This window comes from Choloepus didactylus, chromosome 27 (assembly GCF_015220235.1).
Source record: "Choloepus didactylus isolate mChoDid1 chromosome 27, mChoDid1.pri, whole genome shotgun sequence".
NCBI lineage: Eukaryota > Metazoa > Chordata > Mammalia > Pilosa > Megalonychidae > Choloepus > Choloepus didactylus.
In genome coordinates, this window is record NC_051333.1 from 3,558,079 (window position 1) to 3,583,904 (window position 25,826).

Here is a 25,826-nt window from a genome sequence, read left to right on the forward strand (position 1 = left end):
GCCTCGGACACGCGCTGCCCAGAGGGGAACACTCCCAGGCGAGGAGGGGGCGACCAGGGCTGCATTGGAAGGGGCTGTGATTGTGCTGCTTTTTTTAAAATATTGATTTTAGTTTTAAAAAAACATTATATATGCATATATATAAATATATCACAGAACTTCCCACTTAAACCATTTTTAAGTGTATACTTCAGCAGTATTCATTACATTTGCAATCATGATACCGTTTGTAGCATATGTCTGTATGCATACGTAATTTGCAGCATACATAATATGTAGGATATTATTCAGTAGTAAAAAGGAATGAAGTTTTGATGCATGCGACAACATGGATGAACCTTGAAGACATCATTTTAGGTGGAAACAAGTCAGGTGCAAAAGGACATATATTGCATGATTCTACTCATATGAAATATCTAGGCTGAGTGGAGATGGGGCTGGAAAATTATAATTCAACACTAATTTATACATGCTTGGATCTTAGAACACCTGATAGGTGAGGAATAGAAGGAGGAAAATTTAATATTGAGGTCCCTGGTAATGAGAAATTGGTCCAATTTCTCAATTCTCCATAATACTAGGAAAAATAGTAGTTGCCATGCATTGAGAAACATATATGTCAGAGCCTAGGCTGATATCTCAATATTCTTTATCTTGTTAAATCTTCATGTTATCCCTTTGAGGTAAGAATTATTCTCTGATATTTAACAGGAAACTCGGATTTCGAGAATGGATTTGGCCTGCTAATGTCTCAGAGAGGGTGGGGTCCCACAAAATGAGTATATTAATGGGGTGACCGAGGAGCAGCTCCAAAGGAGGAAGGGCTGGGGGCACCCAGACAGCATTTCAAGACCTGTACTCAGGAGTCCCAAGTTCCAGTCTGTGCTCCAGACCAATTTATCCATCCATTTATTCAACATGTATTTCCCAAGAAACACCCAAGCAGTGAAAACTGTGAATGCAGCAGCTAAATCTGACATAAGTTTAATTTATGAGTTCACAGTGTAGATGGGAGAATGGATGTGTATGCAGTGTCAGGGCTCATGTGCTGTTATGGGGAAAGAGCAGGTGCTTTGGGAGTATAAAGGTGGTATCTATATCACGATGAGGATTTTGGAATCTTTCTTGGAGGAGATGATATCTATTCAGAGACCTGAAGAACAAGGCAAGGAGTATGGATAAAGGAGAGAAGAGTATGGAATCCTTTGGTGGAAGGAAACTTCCTGGATAGAGAGAATCAGAGCAGGGCTGAGTTCCAGCCAGCACACACTTACATAGCTACACCAATTTTTCATTTTTACAGCCTGCATCTCCATTGGCTGGTGGTGGCTGCCCCGGCTCCTGTTCCATTTGATAAACCCCCATTCTGGACTGGGTGTTAAATATGTTGAAAGACTTTCTGCAGAGAAAGGAAGGAAGAAGGAAGGATAAAGACCAAAGGCAAAAGGAAATATTTCCATAGCTGTGCTGTTGAAGAAGGAGACATTTTCAGGAAAGACGGGGGTGGTTAAGTTTGAGTTGCAGTAACTGGTACAAGAATACCGGGGACCAATGGGACATTGGAGAGACCAACTGTGGTCCCTCAGTTACAACGGAGAGTTATTCAGCAATAAAAAAAGATGCGCTATCAAATTATGAAAATACATGGTGGAACTCTTAAATGCGCATTGCTAAGTCAAAGAAGCCAGTCTGAAAAGGCTACATACTGCATGATTCCAGCTCTAGGATGTTCTGGAAAAGGCAAAAAGACAGTAAAAAGATCAGTGGTTGCTACGGCTCTAAGTGGTGTAGGGGAAGGATGAATAGGGTATTTTTAGGGCAGTAAACTATTCTGTTTGATACTGTACTGGTGAATAAAGAACTTTACACATTTATGAAAACCCACAGAACTGTAGTGGACCCTGGTGTAGACTACGGACTTCAGCTAATAACAACGTATCATTTCTGGTTTATCAATTGTCACAAGTGCACCACACCAATGCAAATATTAATAATAGGGAAATTGTGCGTATGGCTAAAGGGGGTGTATGGGAACTCTCTTTACTTTCTGCACAATTTTTCTGCAAACCTAAAGCTGCTCTAAAAATAAAGTCTATTAGAAAATACTTAGAACCTAAAAGAAACAGTGGGATTTGTCCACAGAAGAAATTTAGCATCTTTATTCCCCACAGGAAGATTTGCCAGCTGCCTGCGTTCGTCCCCTTGTTGGCCGCACTGCCCCCCTCCTCCGGGGGTCCACACAGCTCTCGCAGCCCAGGGTCAAGGATCGGGTCTCCTGGTCATTTGTTGAAGGGCCTTCGTGCTCTGAACCTTCCCCATTCCCAGCTTGCGGCCCTGTAGGTTCCCTCTTGGGACCTCTTCCTGCTGAGCCAGGCTTCCGCCAGGAGCCACCCGACGGCCACGAGGACGAGGACGGCCAGGCCGATCCGCACGAGGTTCTGCGCCGTGTGGTCCCAGAGGGCAAGGTCTGGGGCCCGAAGGACAGAGCGATCACCGACAGCTACGTGCCCACCCCTCCTGGCCACCTCCCGTCCCCCTTCCTCCCCACATCCCAGTTGCGTCCAGCTCCTCCCGTCAGATCTGACTTCCCTGATTACTTGCCTCTCGGGAATCCTGTCTCTGTGGTTGGAGGGTCCAAGTCCCAGGTATCTCCTGATCGCCAGGAAAGCAAAGAGAGGAAGACAGAATGGCCTTGGCCCCTCCGCCCCAGCTCTCCTTCCCTTGGCTATAAACCATAGAATCATCTTCAAGGCCCTCACCCCACGCTTCAGGCCCTTCTGGCTTTGTCTGGCAGATGGGGTGGACCCGGCTGAGGTGCAATTCAGCTCTAGAACCAACAGGTTGTATACCTTCCTGCAAGTTGTATCTCCTATCTGGGCCTCATCGTCCCCGTTAAACCAATACCATTTCTTCCTCTGCACACATAGTCTAATTCAAAGTCTTCCCATGTTTTCCAAGGTCCTAAACGAGCTGCCTCACCCCCGCCCCAGCCATCTCCTTTCTGACCCCATTTTCAACCCCATTTTCAACCCCACCCGCCTCCTTTGCCGTGGCCACTCCCTCTCTTTGGAATCCTCTTTCTCCAGGTAGCCACAGGACCAACTCCTTCAGTTCTCTCAAGTATTTGCTCGGATGCCCCTTTTCCATGAGGCCAGTCCTGACAACCCTGGATCTTGCCTCCGCCTGCCCCAGGGGGCTCTCCCCCACCCCCCGATCGCTTTTACCCTGTTCCGTGTCTCCCTATGTCATTCATTTATTAATCCTGACTTTGTCTCATGGTCTATCTTTTCCTGCTAGAATACAGGTGCCGCAAGGCAAGGATATTTCTCTGGTTGACCCATATAGTCGCATCAGGCTCCCAGTGGGTATTTTGAATGAATACCATGTGTCTAGTGTTTCCGGGAGGCTCTGACCCCTGCCCTGTGTTAGAGGCACTGATTACTCACCAGGGGAAGGGGTGGGCTCCACAGCAGTGTCCCCAGTTCCTCCTGGCAATGGGGACAAGGGAAAAAGTTAACAGGTCTACCCACCTATTCTACAGCCTCCCTGCCTGTCCCTGTGCTCATCGTTTTCACAAACAACCCACCGGGCCTCATGGAAACGGATGTGGCTGAGGGCATTGGTGGGAGGTCCCCTCTCTGCATCTTCCTCATCCGTCCCCTTGCCCAGCTTCCCCACCACTGTCTGGGGTTCACTTAGGGCTCCAAGGGGGACATGAGGAAAGGTGGAAGTTTTCTCACCCACGACCAGCAGTTTCACGGGCTCGCTGGGGAAAGACCATGCGTAGTTGTTGTAGGAGCCGAAGCACCTGTACGTCCCTCTGTGGGCTGGGGTCACAGGGCCCGTGGGGAACTCTGCCTGGTTGTCCCCGTATCTCTGCTGCGGGTGGCTGGACCGTCCCTCCTTGAGCAGAAAGAACATGTTCGTTCCGGTCTCGATCTGACAACGGAAGGTCACGTTCTCTCCTGAGACCACCTCAGGCCCGGGGTGCACTGAGAGCCTGGGCGTGTCGTTATACATTCCTGTGAGAGAAGGGGGGTGGGTACAAAGAGCATCTTCACCTGCTTTCATACCTCCCATTTCCCTTGTCTTTAGGGCCGGGATACAGCCCCTCAGAACCTCTGTCTCTTCTTCTAGTCCTGACTTTGGGCTTGTGATAGTTGCAAGATCCTCCCTGTTGAGGATGGTATCGTGTCCCCCAAAAGACACACTCAAGTCCTAACCCATGATCTTGTGAGTGTGAACCCATTTGTAAATAGGATCTTTGGGGATCCTGTTAAGATGTGGCTGAATTAATTCAGGGGGCCTTAATCCAACATGTCTGGAGTCCTTATAAGCAGACAAAACCGGACAAGGGAGCAGAAGCCAGAGGAGGAGACAAAGGAGACAGAGTTCCCTGTGAGGGAGGTGGAAGTTTATTGCAGTGAGCCAGCACCAGAATCTACAGACTTCGGAGAAAGCATGGCCTGCCCGTACTTTGATTTTGCACATCTAGCCTCAAACGTGAGACAAATTCCTGTTGTTCAAGCCAAGCAGTCTGTGGTATTTGCTATATCAGTCCTGGAAGATGAAGACACTCCCCAGTCTCCTCTCTAAGCCAAAGGCACTCACATCCCAGTTTCCAGGAGTATTTGCTCTCGCCAGCACACGGCTGAATCTCTCTCTGGGATTCCCCCACACCAGTGGTTCTGAGAGTTTAGCCCCTGAACCAGAGGCCTCAGCATCACCAGGATGCAGATTCCCAGGCTCCACCCCAGACCCACTGTATCAGGACCTGGCGGTGGGGCAGCCCCTGTGTTTCAACAAGCCCCCCAGGCGATTCTGATGCTTGATGAGGCTGGAGAACCCCCGCCCTGGGTTGAAGGTCTCCTGCACTCCCTGGGAGCCATCCTCATGGAATGACAGGTCGATGTGGGGTGCACAAAGGCCCCAAGCCCCCAGCCTCATTTTGAGACAACTCTGTTGCCAATGCAGCATAGTTCAACTTCCTCTTCTGCCCAGTCTTTCTTCCCTTGCACATCACAGCTGTCACCGAGGACACTGCCCGGTGCCCCTCTTGCACACAAATATCCAACTCAGAGTCTGTTTTCTGGGTGCTGTGACTGGAATTGTGTCCCCTAAAGTCCTAACCCCTGGTGCTGTGGATGTGATCCTATTTGGAGAGAGGGTCTTTGAAAATGTTGTAAAGTTAGTTAAAATAAGGCCAAATTAATCAGGATGGGCCTTAATCTGATACAAACAGTTTCCCTATAAGAGGAGAAAGTTGGACACAGACAAGGGGTGATGGGTACGTGGAGAGGCAGACTGTGAGTTATGCCACGAACTGAAGAGCACTGGATTTCTGAACAGTTGCCACCAGCTCCCCACAGACGTCAGCACGGCCCTGCCACACCTCAGTTTTGATCTTCTGGCCTCCAGAACTGTCAGACAAGACATCCCCGTTGTTTTAAGCCACCCCGTTTGTGGTACTTAGTTACGGCAGTCCTCAGAAACTAAGACACTGGGGACTCTGGCCTAAAAGAGACCCGCTTCCAGGACATACAGACAACTCTCCAAAAATACCCCTTCTAGGAAGTGGTGCACCCCCACAATGACAGAGTGTTTGAGCAGGGCTTGGAACAGCTTAAAGGGGATTCAGAAGCGATGGCCCTCCCGAGGATTCAGGCTGAGATGACTAAAGTCAGGGAATGCGGCCAGGAGCTCGCTGTCTCACCTGTCATGATCAGATCCAGGGGATCACTGGGCTCTGACGAGAGCCCCCCGCTCTGATACAAGCAGACGTACTGTCCTGCAGATCTCAAGGTCATGGTCAGGACGGGGAACTTGACTTTGTTCATCGATCCAGGTGGTTTCCATCTCTCTGAGGCAGAAAGGCCCCCCTCAAAATACAGAAAGAACTCATCAGCCTCGTGGGTTCCCTGGCACCAGATGGTCACCGATGTCCCCTTAGGAGTTACGGAACTGGGCTTCGCCCAGATGGTGGGTTTCAAGAGAGTCTCTGGAAAGGAATCAGAGAGTGGAGTTCCAGGTGAATCCCCACTCTACTTTCCGCCCGGCTGCGGGCCTCAAGCCCCCCAGCAGGCCAGCCCCCCTGCCCTCTCCCCTGTGATCCTCAGGTAGATGCTTGGATGGACCCCGGAGGAGAAGCTCTGGGGCTTTGGAGGAATGACTCACGTCTCTGGGTGCCGCTCCTCTGGTCCAGACACAGCCCTGGAGGAGAGGAACAGTGAGACACGGCACCCCACCCACGCCCACACCCCTGGATTCTGTCTCCCATGGAAGAACTCACCCAAGCAGAGCAGGGCGGCAAGTGTAGACAGCAGGGCGGCGAGTGTAGACAGCATGGCGGAGACTCTGCCGGGTGAGCACCAAGCAGCGGGTGGAGAGCGAGTCCAGCAGGCAGAGAGACACACAGGATGTGGTGGGTGAGGCCAGAGCCAGTTGCCATGGGGCCTTCACGTTGACTTTCTCACGGGAAGGCTCAGAACTGTCCCCTCACCCTGACCGCAGGGGCCCAAGGGAAGGACACGGCGTCCGTGCATCTGACCACAGCTGGGGTCTGACCAGGTCCTCCGAAAAGTCCAGCCTGCAACCCACTTGGAGTCAACCTCTAAATTCTCAAATGTGAAATTTCTGCCCAGGGAAGGCATGGGGCAGCACACAGAATAAAAACCTGACTGTCATAAAAATGACAGGGTTTTTCACTTGGCTTCCCAGTGGATGGCGGGTATATCCTTGGATAAGTTAGTTTCATCGGAATGGAATAACAGTATCTTCAGAGATTTATGTTTCAATAAAATGCTATTTTTAAGCAAAATATGCTCTATTTGCTACACAAGAACAGTCATCTATTCTGTTATGAGGTAAAAAATATAAAATCATCTTAAATATTTTAATATTTTAGCTCAAAATGTGTCCATCTTTTTTTCAAAACGTCTAAACGATTTTTGAAAACAAAATGCTGTGCCATCTTACGTTCTGCCCCACATTCTATGAGGAAAATCTTTTCCCAGTCTATTACATTTTGTTGTTTTTGCTATTGTTGTTTTCTTGTTGTTGAACGTGTCATTCACTGTTTTATTTACATGCAGTAAAATTCATTCGCTTTGGTGTTCATTTCTATGCATTTGGACAAATGCATATAGTCGTGGAACCACCACTCCAATCAAAACATAGAACAGTTCCATCCTCCCAAACATGTAAAATTTGGGTAGAGATTTTGGTTCACTGAAAGGCATATATTGGGTGCTCACTTAATACATTTAGTATTACTTTTATGAATTGGTATTGGCTTAAGAAATAGCATAATCTCTGGGATGTTATAAGGACAGGTCTATAATCTGCAATTCTAGAACCAAACATGGAATCCCTAGATCAGGGTGACAGCTGGGAGTCCTGGTGATTTATGGTGCTGACGTCATGTGGGAGGAGACAAGAGAGGAAACAGTGTCTCCATGTTCCTTATTTAAGTGTCTCGTGACCCACAGAGAAGTTTTAGTCTTGGACATTCATGTTTCATCACCTTTTCCTCACAAAGGCAGCATAGAAGCTGGTTCTATCTGCTTTGGAAAAAGCGTGTGCTAATTCAAGACGTTGAGCATCCTTGGGGAGTCCTCACGCAGGTCCAATCAGGGCATGGGCTGAGCAAAAAGGTGGGTTGACTGTTCAGTCCTGGAAGAAAAATAATGACAAGGATAATGATAAAAGACAGCATTGGAGAGGGAGGAATCACTTCCTTCACTGTCGAATGACTCATCTCTGGGCCACGTAAGAAGAAGGGGGCAGAAGAGGCTTTCACACTCTCTCACTGAGTCCTGAAACATGCCCGTGTGTAGCCTTTGTCCCTTCTCCTGACAGAAGAGATTTGTCTCTTTCTCGCTTCCACGTTGACCCAGCTCTCTCCGTGCAGTCAGCTTTCCAAAGATGGCAGGCGAGATGCCAGGCACAGACGGTGCGCAAGGACCGAGCTTGAAGAGAGAGAATCCTGAGGAGGCTGGCATCAGGGTGCACCTGGGAATCCTTAGAAGACATTAAAGCGGCGGGACACAGTCCCATGTGGCTTCTAGAGCCAGGCTTCAAACCTCCACCCTAACATTTTGGGCTGGATAATCCTTTGCTGTAGGGGCTGTCCTGTGCATTGTAGAATGTTTAGCAGCATCCCTGACTTATTCCCACCAGACACTGCCTCCCACTATGTTATGACAACCCAAAATATCTATAGACGTTGCAAAATATCCCTAGGTGGGGCTGGGGGTGGGGGAATTGCCCCCCCCCCCCCCATGAAGAACCACTGATCTAAGGTATGAAACTGAGGCTAGCACCCTAGGTATCTACTCTTAGCTCTCTTCTCCGGCTCCAGGGAATCACTGACCCAGTAGCACTGCTGTGTAATATCAATGGCCATGACCCATGGTCCTTGTTGTCATAGGCTGAAAAAAAATGTTTTGTTCTCAGATCCAAATTGTTATGTATATCCCAGGAATCAAATCAGAATTGTCCTCTCTGTCTGAAGGAACTTATCATTCCCCAAAGTCCTGGGACACCAGATGGTTGCAGGCATCTGTTGCAAATCATAGAGACAGGCTCAGATTCAAAGGAGTGTTTGGGAGAGTCCTCAAAAAGGAGAATTCTCATTTCTAGTGTCTTTGATCCCAACTCCAAATTTGAGAATTCCCGTCCTCCAGCCAGCCAAATTCCGTCCACACTATCCGTCAAGATAGTCTCCACCAAAGTGTCCTTATATCATTTTGGGGGAAGATATCATTCTCATGTGTCTACAACATCTTTCTTTCCCATAAGCTATCCTGGAAAAGAAAAGCTAACATGAGACTTTCACTCTTGAGAATCATGGACATTTCTCCCTGGGAGCCACCCTATGTAAAAGATTGAGATGACACCTTGGACACAAAAATCCTAGGCAGATTCTGACATGAAAGTAGGAGCTCTACTCCCCATGTGAAAAGGGTCACCTGTTGGATTGTTGTATTATTCTCCCAGATTGAGGTATCTATGTAGGAGAAATGTAGGACTCGCCAAGGTGCTTTGAACTTCACCTTCCGTTTTGTGCAATTTGGAGACTGTAGCCTTGTTAGACTTACAGGAAAGACTGGTGCAGAGGAAGTAGTAGGTGGGGACATGGTTACCCATCAGTTTCCATGTTGACCACACAAGCAATGCGTAGAAAATGGACATAGTCCGTGCATGTGTGAAGTCTGGTTTTGCACTATTTTTTTTTTTTATCACACTTTGCCTGTGGAGACACCCAGACGCTGAAGCATAAAGCTACTCAGAAGGAGATGATTGGATGAGCTTCCCCATAGATGGGAAAGAAGTCTGGGGACCCAGAGGGCTTCTTGCTCGACCTCCTTAATATATCTTCATTTACTCATCTTTGTCAGTCAAAAATCCAACAGTAGTATGAAGGTAATGTTACTAATGAATGGGGACGTGTGTCAGTAGAGGGCTGGTTGTTTCTTGGCAATATTGCCCAAGGACAGGGCACTAGTTCCTCTGGAATGAAGAGAAATTTCTGCAACTTCTTCTTTCCTCGGAAATTTGGGGATTCTATATAAGTGGCTGGTTTCTTGGTAATTGGTTCCTGGGAAATGGTTTGTGAGGTAAGGAGGCAGCACCCTAGAATTTGAGTCAATCCCCTGGCACCACCAAAGACATGACCGATATCTCTATGGCATGGCCCTAAGAGAGGGTGGTCAGGAGTTTAGAGGATGGGTCTAGTTTCAGTTTCCTTATGGTTTCCTTCTCTTCTTACTCCTTTTGTAATTTACAGATACATCTCAGCTCTGTATCTCAAGTTCTTGGGGATTCTATCCTTTCCACTGTATTTTTTGGAGTGGTTTGTTTCCTCATAAGTTTGCAAATTTTATGGAGGATTCACCCACCGTGAATTTTCTTACTTGGGGGATTCCAGTGTATAATGTTGTGTGTGCACGTGGCTATGGTGTTGTCTTTCATTTGACTTTTCTTGAGTTCCCATGTGTTACAACAGACTAAACAAATTTTACATTAATTTATGGGTTTGGTGTTTCCCACACAACTCAGGAGTGAAATTTAGCCCAAACCCTTGCTGAAAAATATCTGGGTCTTTGATTTTTCATAGAGGGATTTTTGCTTTCAGACTCACAGACACAGACAAGCTTTCCAGGGATATTTCTGAGATGGCAATTGAAGCAATTCCAGAGCTGCTTTTCCTAAGAGCAGACCTTCTGGGGACTTGACTTTGCTTGTTTGGTCTTTCTCCAAAATACTGGCCATAAACAGAAGTCTGAGTTCAAAAACCTGCATCATGTGGGCTTTTGACTTGATCTGTTTTCTCTGGAAGGTTTTTATAAACCACATCCCCAAGCATTTAGAGATAATATGCTGTCTAGTATCACCCAGTTGCCAGGATTTCTGTTTGCAAGTTAATGAAAAGGGCTTTAAGTAAAGTTTTCAGCTCCAGGACTGGGGGATTTTCCAGTCTAGGTTGCCATAAATTAGATGCTTTTTCTCATTGGGCCCCATTGAGCTGGGGTCAGAGCTGCTAAAAGATCCCACATGCATCGCTGCCCTGGAATTGTGCAGTCACCCATAACTGGAACCCCTCAGGGGGAATAGTTGGAGAGTAATAAGGAGTCATCAAGGTCAAAAGAGAGTTACGGAAGGTGATGTAAGAAGACAGAACATAATCTAAGAACTTAATCTTACTGTAAAGTCAAAGCTATTTGAAACTTATTTGTTGCAGCAACCAGCATCATACCAAATGATACAAAAAATGCCTTCTTAGTTCAATATACAACATTTATTTTCTAAAATTGCTTTTATAATACATTCCCCATGTTGAAGAATCAGCTTCATGAAATTGGAATTGAACCAAATGATAAACTTTTGCTAGATTCATTTCAGAGCTTCATTATCACCTACGGGCCCAGTGGACAAACTTAAACCCCAGAATGGTGAAATTATATAAATATTCTGAAAATGAAATGAAAAAAAGAAATTAATGGATAGTAGTAAAACACATTCCAGTGTTTACATTTTCCTTGTATGTCTGTTCCATAAAAATTGAGGAAAAGGAAGAATTCTCATAAGACTATGGCATTCAGTTCTGTCAATGTATGGAAGAATGAAACAGATATCTTAAGGATAAGGGGGGTTTACTGAATATTTTAGGCATGCCTATACATTGTTTATATTTGATGGAGATAAACATTTCAAAAAATTATAAAAAAGAAGATAAATTGAGAAGGAAGAGAAAAAGTATATGAAAAATCTGAAGAAAGACAGCTAAGATGAAAAATTACAAGCACTGTCCAGAAAGATGGCATGCAAATGGTGTCAGATCCACATGGGAAAATGACATTTGATTGGTTTGGAAATGGAGCCAAGCTTGTTAGTGCCTCCTTTTCCCTTGTGTTCTGCAAGTGGCTTTGCTGAACTCCCCAAGTCCTGGCGGCCTTTAGGGGGTGGTCCAAGGGTTCATTCTGTTGGACATTTCTGTTTACTGCAGCTCAGTTTGGCCAAGTTCTGCCAGTCTTCCTCGTGTGGCACCCTACGGCTGTGCCACTCCTCAGCCAGTATCGCCACGAGAGCTATGGGGACCAGCCCTGCCGCACCCATTCAGATCAAATTCTTGGTCGTGTGATCCTGGTGCATGGAATCTAGAGACGTAATTCAAAGAGATGATGGTTACTGTCATGCCCATCCCACCCCTAGAGCTCATTTCTCTCACTTGTTGCACTGTGGTCCACTCTGACCCTTCCTCAGTGAGCTCATCCTCTGACCCATTCTGCCTCCCTCTGGCCCCTCCTCAAGGAGAGGTGGGTGGGCTTGGGTCCCAGAAAGGTTCTGGTAACCGTGGAAGAGTGGTTATGAGGAGGCTGTGTTCGCTTTCATCACCTCCCGCTTGGCAGTTTTGCCGGATGCCAGATCATATCCCTGCAACACCACCATCTATCCAGAATCTTCATTATCACCCGTACATTTTTGTGTTCTCTCCTGCATGGTACAGGTACAGCACTGTGAGTCCCTGGGCAATATGATTGTGACATTTCTGATAAACAATCAAGTCCGTCTCCACTATGGTGTGTCCTTTCTCAAAATAGTGCTGCTGTCTGAAACCTCATGTGCTCTGCAGGAGCCCCTGTTCTTCTCAAGCTGCAACAGTGAAATTACAGGGCTCAGAATACCCTAGTCTTCTCACTAAAAAAAAATCCGTTTTCCTAAATCAAAGGTATTCTTGAAACTCCTCCTTCCGACATAAGAGCCTGTATGAGTCACCCGGGGAGGCAGTGCCCTGTCCGTGAGTCATTTGACAAAGTGGTATTTCGGGTGAGGCCAAGGAACTGTGTTGGCAGCAGCTTCAGCAGAACTGTCCCGTCCTACCCACGGCCCTCTAAAGGGCAGGTCTATCCTCCAGAGTCCCCAAGGTCCCCCCATTCCTGAGTTTCTGGGTACCTGGAAGCTCCCGGGAACCGGGAAAATAGAGCTGGAGATTCCTTCAATCTTTTCTGCCCACTGTTACCCTCTGAGTACTGCTTGATAAAATATGAAATTTCCTGTTTATGAATAAAAACACTTTCAGGAAGTTAAGGCTGCTGTCTGCCACCGTCCCCGTGCTGCAGCCTGGGAATATTCCGGCCTCCTGTTATCGTTTACACGTCTCCTTGGCCTGCCCTGTGGGGAAAGCTCCACTCTTGTGCGGTGGTAAATCATGTGGCCAAGAGCTTACAACATTGACTGGAACTGACACGTGTCTCCAACCGCAAGGATGTGCCCTCTTACTATTGACTAATAGCTTCAGGAATCTGGACTCATCACCTGGAGTTGAGTTCCTGCTCACCAGTCATTTAGTCCAGGATCGTGGTGAGAATTTGGGATTCCCAATGTCCCGGAAGTCAGGGAACCAAACGCGCAACAGACTGACGGTGCTGCTACTCTCCTTCCTGGACTGCATTCTCTCCCTCTCCTGTTCTGCATTACACATTTTCTCCTGTCCTTTGATCAGTATAAAGGACAAAGCATAGTTCTAGGAAGCACAAGTAAGGTAGAGAACAAGAAAGCCAACCCTCAGTTCCTCATGAAGCACAGTTTTGCTAGTGAGACTTATCCGTGAACAAGTTAAACTGCACAAAGCAAGAGCTACCTGCGTTAGAGACCAGTGGCCCCAACTGATTATCCTACCCACGTAACAGCCTCACTCACTATCCAACCTCAGAGGGTGTGAGGAAAATGGTCTTCAAGCTTGCTTACCCATGGAAAATGTTACAACTCACTATATTCAGATATTAAAACAGAAAAAAAAAAACCCTCACATTACCAAGATAATCCATGTGGAGCAAAACATACCCTCAAACACTGCTTGTGGGAGTGTAAATCGGTACAATCTCTTTGGAAGACAGTTTGGCATCATCTAGAGCCAATGATTATGCACAAACATTCTCCAGACCAGCAATTCTGCTCGTGAAAAATTATGCTAAGGTAGTGGCCAGCAAAGTGTGACCCACCAGCCAAATCTAATCTGCTGCCTGATGTTGTATGGCCTGCGAGCTAAGAATTTTTTTTTAATATATTTTTAAACAGTTGAAAAAACTCAAAAGCAGAATAAATTTCATGACACATGAAAATTATATGCTAGTCAAATTTCAGTGTCATAAATAAAGTTTTGCTGGAACATAAATGTGCTCGCTCATTTACGTATTGCCAATGGCTGCCTTAGCACTACAATGACCGCACTGAGTATTTGCTACAGATATCCTAAGGCCCCCAAAACTGAAAATATTTACTATCTGGCCCATTTTAGAAAAATTTTGCCAACGAACAACAGGAAACCTGGTGAGGCTTTCCACAGCAACACTGTCCATGATAGCAGAAACACTGGAAAATGCAAACCTGTATCAGCATTGCTTTGGATAAAATGTTGCACATTCCTACCACAGAGTGCTTACTGCTGTGTAAATTAACAAACTGTAGGTGTGGTAATCAAAACGAATACACTTTTTACACATAATGGTAAACAAAAAGAGCAAGTCACAAAAGATTGTATATACTATGGTCCATTTAAATAAATTCTGTGAAGTACCCAAAGTAAACAATTCATTGTCTAGGGATAAGCAGATGCTAAAACAAATAAGCAAATCATGGAATGATCTATCCTAAAATCATTACCCTATTCTCTTTTTTTTTCCCCCAGTAAGGTTGGAGGAGGACGACATACATGTAGAGCACGCTTAAGACTTCTAAGGCAATTGCAACACCCTATTTCTTTATTTGGGTGATGGTTACTTGAGTATTATTGATCTTTAAACTATACTTGTGCATTTATAAACTCTGCTGCATGCATAAATATTTCCTATTATTAAATAATGAAATAAAAGACAATCCCAGGGTTAATTCAACCCCTATATTTATCAGCTGTGTAATCAGACGCTCCTTAGCCCAGGTTTCTGCCTTTAAATTTCAGCACTTTTGTTAAAGTTCATTTTTCTTGATGATTCAATGAAAAAGAAAAAAATAGGCAAAACAAATCAAAACCAGATTCTTCTTTCCTAGCTACCTGCAGAGAATGGAGGCTCCATTTGGGACCCCTTGGATGATCTCTGTCTGAGTTGAGTTGTCTGTGTGAGTAAAGCTCTTAGGTCAACTGCAAGAGTGACAGAAGCACAGACGTTTTAAGAGAATGAGGAGGAGGAATGGAGCAGGGCAGTGATCACGGTCCTTTCTTAAAACAACCTGCCTTCTTCTCTTTCTCCAAACTGCCTAGTGTCTCCCACATCTATTTCTACTCTCTGAACCTTGGGTTCTTAGCTTGTAGAATGACTGATATGAGGCTTTTTTTGCAAGGCAGATGTGAAATGAACAGGGCTGCCCTGCTCAGCAATCGTCAGCTGCTTTCTCTACTATAACTTTTGTCTTCACTCTTTGGACTGAGTGATGCATGTGAATGACAGACAAAAGGGTCTCCTTATAGAGTTCTTTAGAGTCCTCCCTGTGAGCCAAAAAACCTCAGTGGATCATTCACAGTCAATTTCAGAACTGCAGGTTAGTTTAAGGAGCCTCAGATGCAGTGGAAAAGAGAAGCTGGAGAGACTAGGCTGTGTCTGATGATCTACATCTCAACATGGCCCTTTAACATGCGATTCTCAACACTGACTTCTTCTCTTGATAGAACACAAGCATTCAAAGGGTGGGAAACCCTTCTCTCCTCCCAGTCCTCTGAGTGGGAGAGTCTTGCCCCAGTATTCTTTCTCATCTCATCTCTTCCACTTCCTGCCTGGAGCCCCAGGAAGGACAGAGGGCAGGGCTGGGCTGTACACATCTGCAACGACAATCTCCAGGGCTTCACTTGGGGCTCACCATACATAGGGGCTGCCAGTGTACAAACTGTAGCACCTGTAGCTCCTTGAGAAACTGGAGATCACGGGGCCCAGTGTGAAGGTGGCCTGGTGCCCCCCATGTTGATGCTGCGATGGGTCAGCCCCTCCCTCCTTGGTCAGTGAAAACTTGTCAAATGGAATGTGTGCTGAAACACAATGGAGGGAAACATTCTTTCCCAGCATCGCCACAAGGCTCTGGTCAGCTGAGAGGGAGGGGGGTCATACAAGCCCGAAAGAGAAGAGAGTGAGCTGTTAGTGAGATTTTTCTTTCCTCTTTATCCCTACCTCCTGTGTTGGATCCCTGCTAAGAGAAGGAAAGATGTTTGCCTTCTATGCTCTAGAAGAATAGAAGATGGGAAGATCCCTTTTTACTGACATGGAACCCATAGTCTGTCCCAAACTCTTGCAGACAGATCTGAGTCCACAGGCAATCCATGGGGCTTAGATGAGACATGGTTTTCAAGAGGTAAGTATTTGCCCTCTAAAGCCATAACAGTCATATATTGGGGAAAAGGGGAAATGGTATCCAGAGAACATAAGAAACCGTGTCAGGGTTCCAAGGTGTAAGAAGAATGTCAGCGGGTGAAAGGGCCTGGAAATTTGGGGTGCACCCTCCTAGAGACACAGATCCCAGGCCACCCTGAGGGCAGAGCTTAGAAATGAAGACTGGCCTCGAGGAAGGGGAGCATAACTCCTTAGTCCCTAGATGTGGGCTATGCAGTGATTTCCAAATAATTCAGTTTGGGAAGTGTGGAGGGTGGGGAGACTTACAGTGGAGAGACCTGGCAAGCACGACCTCAGCCAGATGTTCAAGGTCAACGACCTCAGCCAGGTGTTCAAGGTCAACCCCAACGGCCATATCCATGATGACAGTGTGTACCCTTGATGTGATGTAATGAAAATTCACACTGCCTCTGTGCTCTTCTTCCCCCAAACCCATAATCTCACTCCCAAATCATGAGAAAAACACCAGACAAGTCCCAATAGAGGGACATTCTACAAAGTCCTGACCACTACTTCTCAAAAATGTCAAGGTCCCCCAAAACCAGGAAAGTCTAAGAAACTGTCACAACCAGAAGGAGCCTTAAGGAGACGTGATGAGAAAATGCACTGTGGGATCCCAGAACAGAGAAAGGATGCCAAGTAAAAACATAGGAAAATCTGAAAAAATTATGGACTTCAATTACTAATAATGTATCAATGTAGGTTCATTAATTATAACAAATGTATCTTAACATTTGCAAGAAGTTAACAATAGAGAACCTGGGTGCTGGGTATGTGGGAATTTTATGTTCTATTTTCCCAATTTTTCTGTTAATCTAAAACTCTTCTAAAAAATAAAGTCTATTAAAAATTTTAAAAATAACTGAGGGCTGGAGACTGTGGAGACCCTCACCTGTCACCACCAGCTCTAGGCCTTCACTGTGCTCTGACCAGCTGTATATCGGCAGGAATAATGTCCTGTAGGGTTTGTGGTTGTATGGTCAATGGTGAATTCAGCCTGTTTCTGAATCCCCAGTTTTTTCTCTACCACCTGGTGCTCGGAGTTTCTGAAGATCTCCAGTTGGTAGAGGTAAGATTCAGGAGTTCCCCAGCACAGAATCTTCACAGTCTCATTTCAGGGAATCACAGAACCCGGCACAGCCGAGATGTTAGGATTGGGCAAGTCCCCTGGAAAAGAAATTGAGCCCAGATTCAGGTGACCTGCTGTGGAGGAATCATGTTTCATTCCTTCTCTATGGAAACACAAATAAATTAAAGTGGGAAAGACCTAAAATTTCTTACTTTCTCTCTCTTTCTTTTAATTGTGGTTATATATATATATATACACACATCTATGAAACAAAATTTCCCATTTTAACATTGTTAAGTATACATTTCTGTGGCATTAATTATATTCACAATTTTGTGTTACCATCTCCACCAACCATTACCTGAAATTTTCATGACTCCAAACAAAACCCTGTACCTATTAAGCAATAGCTCACTATTATCCCCTCCCTCCAACCCCTCATAATATCTAATCTACTTACTGTCTCTACAAATTTGTTTAGGTATTTAAAAATAGGTAGACTCATACAATAGTTGTCCTTTTGCTTCTGGATTATTTCACTCAACACAATGCTTTCAAGATTCATCCGTGTTGTAGCATGTATCAGAACTTCATCCCTTTTCACAGCTGAATAATATTCCATTGTATGGCTATACCTCATTTTGTTTATGCATTCAACCATTGATGGGCACTTGGATTGTTTCCACCTTTAACTATTGTGAATAATGCTGTGAGCACTGGTGTACACGTATCTGTTTGAGTCCCTGCTTCTGATTCTTTTGGGTGTAGAAGTACAATTGCCAAGTCATATGGTAATTCTACATTTAATTTTTGAGAAGCCACCAAATTGTTTTTCACAGTAGCTGCTTTGAGGTGATATTCACATAACCTGAAATTTACCATTTTAAAGTATATAATTCAGTGGCATTTAGTTCATTCACAATATTGTACAGCTATCACCACTATCTAATTCCAGAACATTTTCATCACCCCAAAGGAGACCCCATACCCATTAAGCAGTCACTCCCCCATCCTCCCCTTCCCCAGTCCCTGGCAACCACTAATCTATCTTGAGGTTTGCTTAGCATTTTGTTTCCATAATAATCTTTATCAATACTCGGTACCACTCTTCATTCCAAAACAAGAGCATCAAAACTTAGAGAAATCATGTTGATTTCTCAAGACCACAAAATCAGAGTGGCCAAGCCTGGTTTGGAAACTTGGGACATTTTACTCCAGATTCTGAGCTCCCTCTCCTGCAGATGGGGAAAGCTCTCTGTCCTGGAGTGGTTCTAGAATGCATGTGAGGGAAACTAGCAAGAACATCAGATGTATATGACGTCTTGCTCTGTGGGGCAGGGCCAGAAGCCTGGGACCTGGAAAGCAGACAATTCCCGGAGCGGGGTTAGGACAGAACAGAATCTGGACAGGGATTGGAGGTCAGGATGGTGCTCCTTAGCGTCTTGGCTCCAACTGGTTCATGTGGGCTGGCCTTAAACAGGGGACTGTGCATTTTGAAGACTTCTGTTCTCAGCTTTAACCCTGATGCAGAAATTGACAAATAGGGGTTGGTGCACTCAAAACCTGCTGGTTCCCTTTACCAAGGTGCACCTTATCTTTATGCACCGTTGTGTTTTCAGTATTCACTTTAGGCTTGTTATCAATGTATTCAACTGTGGCTCTGTAGAAAGGGATAAAAGGGGAATTTACCACCCCACCTCCCCCGAGGATTATTGTCAAGAAAGACAAATCTGATATGACAGGTGGTGGTTGAAAGGTTAGCTGTACTGACTTCAGCTTGCAGGGATTTAACATGCTCAACACCATTTGCGCATCAATACACCCATGCATTTATCCCTCCATCATACATTGAGAGATGCTTCTGTTACTCCACTCACACTGTTAGTCACTAGGGCTACGAGTTTGACCTGAATCAGTGGTTCTCAGCAGGGGGCAATTTTGCCTCCCAGGGGATGTTTGGCAATTTCCAGAGACATTTTTGGTTATTACAGCTAGGGGCTGGGGAGGATGCTATTGGCATCTAGTGGGTAGAAGCCAGGGATGCTGCTAAACATCTTACAGTGCAGAGGACAGGCTCCAACAACAAAGAATTTCCTGGCCTTAAATTGCAAGATGCTGAGGGCAAGCGATCATAACAGAAATAGACCTGGTTAAGGCCATCAAGGAAACGATGTTGTGGGAAATGTCAGATATTACTAAAAGTTATACGGGTGTATAATTATAGATCCTGATATTGGGCCTGCTGCATAAAGACAGACCTCGGTGGTCTGATAATATGTGTGATGCTTAAGCTGGTGTTTGAAATTGAGTTGTGATTACGGGAGTGATGTGGGTAGGCAGAGCGGGAGGGTTGCAGAGACAAGGGACGACAGGGATGAGGCTCCAAGTTGATAAAATGCAGTGAATGAAGAGAAATAAATCAGGGTCCATGCAGGTGAAGATCAGGGTCAGAGGAGAGGGTAGGAAGATGTGTTGGAGAAGTGAACACAAGCTGGAGGGGACAGGACCTGGTGGGCCCAGGGAGGATGGTGGCTTCATCTGAAGATAGACTTCTGGGGAATCTTTAGAGGGAGATAAACATATTTGTATTTTAAAAACACAAATAATCCAGCTACACTGATTTGAAAGACCTGGAAGAGAAAAGACACAGATGGATGTGGGGTTTGTACCTACCTGTTAGGAGCCCAAAGCTGTAACTGGGGTGAGAGAACATACAAGAGTCCCTTGGTTAAGGTAGTGTCTCTTAGATGAAGAGAAGCAAATAGACTTGGGAGAATTAGGATGTGAAAACAAGCAATTCTAAAGAGGGAAAGATATGGGGAAATCAAAGATGACTTTTGATTTTCTTACTCATGCAGTTGTGATAGTAAAAACGAGATCCTTGATGGACAAACAGCCTCACAGAGGGAAAGAGTGTAAGAGTCTGCATCTGAAGAGTTTGAGGGGTCTGGAGATACCAAAGTGAGATGGAAATAAGCAAGGGGAACACAGTGGAGACAACTAGAATGGTGGATAAACTCAGAATTTGGGTTCTAGACTATCCCTCTTGCTCCTCTATCCTGCTCTGAAGGTATAAGAGGGCTAGGGTAGATTTGGGGAAACACTTACCTTGCTGTGCCTTTATCCTCTGGCCCAGACAGAGCACTGGAAGAGAGAGATTCATGAGAATCCATCCTCCTCTTTCCATTTTCTATCACAAACTACCCCCAGTAATGGTGTACAGGGTTAGACAATTGTTTTCTTCCACGGACAATACAGCTTTGAAGATCAGCCTTTGGCTTTATCATCAAGTCAGATGCCAGATCCTAAGGCTCTGCTAGATCCATCATGGATTTCCAGGGAGCATGCGTGTCTCTGTTGAGAAGAACGGAGCCCTCAAAGCTAGCCTGGACTTGGGCAAAGGCAGAGTTACAGGTATCTTGGGAAAGTAAACCAGAATTTCCTTGGCAGCCACTGAAACCAGTGAGTCCTCAAGGTGACAGAGACCCTGACTGGTTTGGGATTCCCCATCTTCCCCTCTAAGCCACTTTCTTTCCCAGACTCACCGAGGCAGAGGACAGTGGTGCCTTTTGGGGCCACCGCTGGTGCACATCAGCAGGATCTCAGTTTCTCGCAACACAGTAAGATCCACAGGAAGTGTGAGGTCAGATCCCCTTGTCAGAGAATTTCTACATCTATTGCCCAACAGGAAAGGTGAACAGTGCCTTCCCAAAGAACTTAGTTCTGTGCTGCTCCTGAATGGAGTCCAAGAAAAGATCTGTCTTCTTATTTATGTTTCAGACCAAAATTGAGTGTTTTCCTCAAACTGGCATCTAACAGACTCAAGTCCACATTTAGACCAGATCCCACATCCAAATGGAGGGGTTTGGGACAGTGGATGACACACAGACAGAGAATTTCTGCATTGCACCATCAGCCAAAAGCCAGGTGACCTTGTCTTGCCTGTATGGCCCTGTGTGTCCTTCTGGGGCTCGTGGGCTGACTGTCCTCGTGGGCTGGATCAGACAGGTGGTTCGCTGTTACTCGGGCTAACCAATGCCAGAATGTAGAGAACTTTTCTCAGGAGCTATTCAATATCTGCAAAGAAAGGACTTCCAATTTTTCTTTTGTTTTTAGACTCCTGACTCACAATAGTATGATGTGGGAAAGTCAAATATTCCAAATCAAATTTTCTATTAACCACACAATTTGTACTGTAATATGTCACTACTTCATTCCAACACATCAAGAGTTTTGAAATCCCGAGTTCCTCCAGTCTTCTGGAAGGAAAACCAGCAACTCACATTGGCTATTTCATTTTGTGCAAATTTTGTGATCATTGTGTTAACTGATCACAACCTTTGGGGTGAGTTTTGCTTTTCCTTCTTCCTTTTGTGGAACACAACTGGAAAAGAGGACCAGACTTTTCCCCACATCTTGATCTGCTCTCTCAAACATATTTAGCCCCATTAATTTCAATTTCATTAGATTCTGGCCACCCCTGAGACCTAATGACTGATGGTGAGATCCTGTTAGATCTAGACTCAAGGATATCAAAAAGCTTTCATGGACCTCTGGCTCAACCCCAAGCTCTAGCCCAGGGGTCAGCAAACTTTTTCTGTAAAGGGTCAGAGAGAAAATATCTTCAGCTTTATGGCCGCACGATCTCTGCTGCAACTACTCACCTCTGCTGTTGCGGTGTGAAAGCAGCCATAGACGATATGTAAATGAAAGAGTGCTGTTGTGTTCCAATAAAACTTTATTTACAAAAATGTCCAGGGGCCAGATTTGGCCTGGAGGCTGCAGATTGCTAACCCCATCTGCCCCCTAGAGCCCAGCTGGCCAAACTTACTTGTATTAGGTGGTTAGGGGCCCTGCTAATAATATAGTGGCATTTCACTTGTTCCTTGTAGTGGTGTTTGAATGAGCACATCTCCACCTGCAGCCTTGTGGAGGCTGAGTTTTGATAAAAATCAGGTGTGCATGTGGATTGACTTTAGCACCATCTCTGTACCATTGGAGATCTTTCTGGGTGTTCTGACATTTCTCAATACAGCAAAGGGACAAGATGACTGTAAGGTCTTTTCAAGTGACTTCCTCGTATAGGAAATTGCAATTTCCTTATATGGGAGCCACATTAGTAGAAGTATTCCTAAATGTTGTATTTTTTTTTCAATTCTTGGAATGTCTTTCTGAATTAACAGGTGAAAGACTTTATGCCTGAATACAATGTCACCACTGCCAATATATGAAACAGGATTACCCCCAGAGTTTCCATATATTTTATAAACATTGTTTCATTGTTGCATCTATTAATGACAATATTACTTCACCTTGCTTTCTCTAATGTCAATGGCTTGTTTCTTCTCTTAGGATATTTATAGGATAAAATATTTTTTACTGAAAAATTTCATCTGTCCTGATTAGTTTATTTTTTTTTTCCTGCAATATAAGAAAATTTTCCAATAGAGTCATGTAGGTTTTTCTTTATTTCAAATAAATTGAGTTTTTGCTTTTTTTCCTGTCTTTCTTTCTTTTCTTCCTTTTCCTTCTTTTCTATTTTCTTACCTACTTCTTGAATGGCCACATCTAATTATTCACTTGTTGGCTATCAATTTTTTCTTTTTGTATCAATTATTGCCCTTATATTATTATTATTATTTATGCTCTCAATTGAGCAGAAATATAGAGAAGATGACAGAAATTTGGGAACAAAAATTTCTATTTAAAAAATATTTATTTAGCTGTCATCCGCTGCTGGTATTCCATCACTATTTTATCTGATGAGATAAAGAGCAAAGATGCCCCCAAATTCCCCACCCCTCCTTTGTGGATGCCCCTTTGCAATGTGAGTTTGAAGTTTCTCCCATTAGTTGGTGAAGACTATTTACCAACCTCTTGAGTCTGGCTGGCCCTGGACTGACTTTGGGCAATAGAATACGGTGGCAGTGATTTACATGATTTCTGAAATCTATGACCATGGCTTCCTAGCCTCTGATGTTGGATTTTGTTGATTTCATTTGTTCCCACCATCCCAAGTTCCCTTTTGTCAACAGCAGTATCCCTCTTTCCATGCACCTGGGGTCTTAACCTCTGAGGCACTAAATGTTCCTTGCTACCCCTTCTGATCCCCAACACTGACATCACCCTGTGTGGCAACAGGGGCATTGGAAAAGACATTGTTTGAGCATCATATGTTGACCTCACAGGCTTCACGACCTAAGTCATGCCACTTCCTCTCTGAATCCACGATATCAGCTTTTGCAAGGTAAAAAAAGACCCGACACTTGTAGCTTAAAGCAACAGTAGCTTATTGTTTCTCCAGGTAATGTGGGTGACTCGGAAGTTCCAGTTTTGGCTGCATCTGCCATTGATGATTCAATCGAGCCTGGTGCCTACATTGAGACCTGTTCTAGTTTACTAATGCTGCTGGAATGCAAAACACCAGAAATAGATTGGCTTTTATAAAGGGGGTTTATTTGTTTACACAGTTACAGTCTTAAGGCCATAAAGCATCCAAGGTATCACATCAACAATTGGGTACCTTCACTGGAGGATGGCCGATGGCATCCAGAAAACCTCTGTTAGCTGGGAAGGCACGTGGCTGGTGTCTGCTCCAAAGTCCTGGTTTCAAAATTGCTTTCTCCCAGGACATTCCTCTCTAGGCTGTAGTTCCTCAAAAATGTCACTCTCAGTTGCTCTTGGGGCATTTGTCCTCTCGTAGCTTCTCCGGAGCAAGACTCTGCTTTCAACGGCTGTCTTCAAACTGTCTCTCATCTGCAGCTCCTCTTTCAGCTCCTGTGCATTCTTCAAAGTATCCCTCTTGGCTGTGGCTCCTTTTCAAAATGTCACTCTCAGCTGCACTGAGTTCCTTCTGTTTGTCAGCTCATTTATATGGCTGCAGTGGGTGGGGTAACACCTCCATGGAAATTATCCAATCAGAGTCATCACCCACAGTTGAGTGGGGTACATCTCCATGGAAACACTCAAAGAATTACAATCTAATCAACACTGATATGTCTGCCCACACAAGATTACATCAAAGATAATGGCATTTGGGGGACACAATACATCCAAACCAGCACAAGACCTTACTTGCCAGTTGCACTGGAAGCTGGATAAGTTCAGTCTGGCTGGCAGGGGTGACTGAAATGACAGCTAGGGTTGATGAGGATTCTGGAAAATGACTGATTCACCTATCAGGTGAGTTTTGAAACACCTCAATATCCTTCACAAAATGAAGATGCTGGAGAATCATCACAAGAGAATTCAAGAGTAAACAAAGTCCACAGAAACATCTGAATATTTTTTCCAACATGAATGGAAGAAAAGCAAAGAGCTTAAAAATACTTTTAGTAATATTAAATAACTATGACTATCTTTGTGGAAACTTTTATTCCTATTGAATGTTAGTTTTAATTCTATCTAGTTATTTCTGATTTTTAAAAAAAAACAAAAGTGAAAGACAATTTCAGTTAAAATACAGTGTGTGTTTTGTAAGGACATTACTAAATCAATTTCCAACATGTATTAGTCAAGGTTCTCCAGGGAAACAGAACTGACCAGAGATATCTGTAAATATTATGAGGTTTTATAAAATTGTCTCACACGACTCTGGAGATGTACAAGTCCAAATTCTGCAAGGCAGGCTGCAAGCTGGGAACTCTGATGAAGGTTTTCGACAAATTCCCCAGGAGAAGCTGGCTGGCTGAAGTAGAGATGAAAATTCTCTCTCTGACTGCTAAAGTCATCACTTCTCCTTTTAAGGCCTTCAGCTGACTGGATGAGCTGTCTCCCATTGCTGAAAGCAATCTTCTCAGTTGATCGTAGATGTCATCAGCTGCAGATGCAATCAACTAACTGATGATTTAAGTCCATGAAATGTCCTCACAGTTCCAGGCCACTGCTTGCTTGACCAGACAACTGGGCACCATTACCATCACACAACAATAAAAAAACATAATGTATTGATAGAAATAACTATTTTAATTCTCCTACCAAAAAAGCACTGACACACAACTTTTAAAATATAGGTTGGACAGCACCTCGAATGGTCAGCCTTCCCAGGATAAGCGTTTTGCCACATTACCTTCGTATACTTCTTAAACCTTTCTTTATCCCTTCAAGGATCTACACTCCTAAGTCACAAAGAAACAAAATAATTGTTATTTTAAAGTTTTCATCCTCAGTGAAAATTATGGCAGTGGGATGAAACACTCGGGAGGAAGCTGGATGGCCCCATGGAAGTCCTGTATAAGACTGGCATTCATCACTTAAGGATAACTGCCAGGTTTCAGTTATCCAGTTGGGATTGGTAATGGATTCTGAATTATTTGAAGAATGAATTAGAATCCGCTGGGCAGATATAACAGCATCTCTAACCTGCAGGAGTCAGTGGGGCCGTCACAGAACGGAGATGGGGAGAAGGAGTCGTGGAGAGGCATTTTCAAGACTGATCATCGAATTTAAGAAGAAGCCACAGCCTTCCTTCTCGACCTGGGTTTCAGATTTTCTTCCTTTCAAGCAGTTCTTACAAGCAGCAGGATCTTTCCCTTCTTCACCAGTGGTTGACTCCCGAGTTATCTCTGCCTCCTCAGCCACTTTGTCCCCTGAGCTGGATTTGAACCACGCCCTGTGGCATCTGTTTTCATCTGTTGGGAGAGAGCACTGGAGTGGAGGAAATCCACTGATTTCCTAGTATCTGGCTGTGTGACCTTGCACAGGCTGCTTCCCCCTCTGATCCTCATTTTCCTCATTTGTTGAAAAATGTTAATGACCCATCCTTGCAGAGTTGTTGTGGTGGGTCAGAGTGCCTAGGACACAGAAGGGGCTCAATATCAGTAACCTCTTGGATCAGACTGAGACACACGGAGGTCAGTGTCACAGAGAAAATGAGGATATAA

General features: G+C 44.7%; 1 protein-coding gene across 8 annotated transcripts; it reads right to left on the minus strand.

The window, feature by feature from the left end:
* Positions 1-30: 30 nt before the first annotated feature.
* On the minus strand, positions 31-20,583 carry LOC119521073 (natural cytotoxicity triggering receptor 1-like). Of its 8 annotated transcripts, none has more exons than XM_037819094.1 (11): positions 20,490-20,583; positions 20,053-20,088; positions 16,768-17,042; positions 6,290-7,671; positions 6,175-6,210; positions 5,714-5,998; positions 5,325-5,420; positions 3,741-3,939; positions 3,447-3,488; positions 2,602-2,652; positions 2,138-2,467 (listed from the first exon to the last, which is right to left on the minus strand). In XM_037819094.1, exons 4-11 carry the CDS (start codon positions 6,342-6,344, stop codon positions 2,260-2,262), a joined length of 972 nt encoding a protein of 323 aa, XP_037675022.1. In that variant the 5' UTR covers positions 6,345-7,671; positions 16,768-17,042; positions 20,053-20,088; positions 20,490-20,583; the 3' UTR covers positions 2,138-2,259. The 8 variants fall into 8 exon arrangements, with proteins under 8 accessions (XP_037675024.1, XP_037675022.1, XP_037675021.1 ...); XM_037819093.1 differs by having other exon boundaries at positions 20,053-20,298; positions 20,490-20,559; XM_037819095.1 differs by lacking the exon at positions 20,490-20,583 and having other exon boundaries at positions 6,290-6,354; positions 7,523-7,671; positions 20,053-20,483.
* Between the last annotated feature and the right edge of the window lie 5,243 nt (positions 20,584-25,826).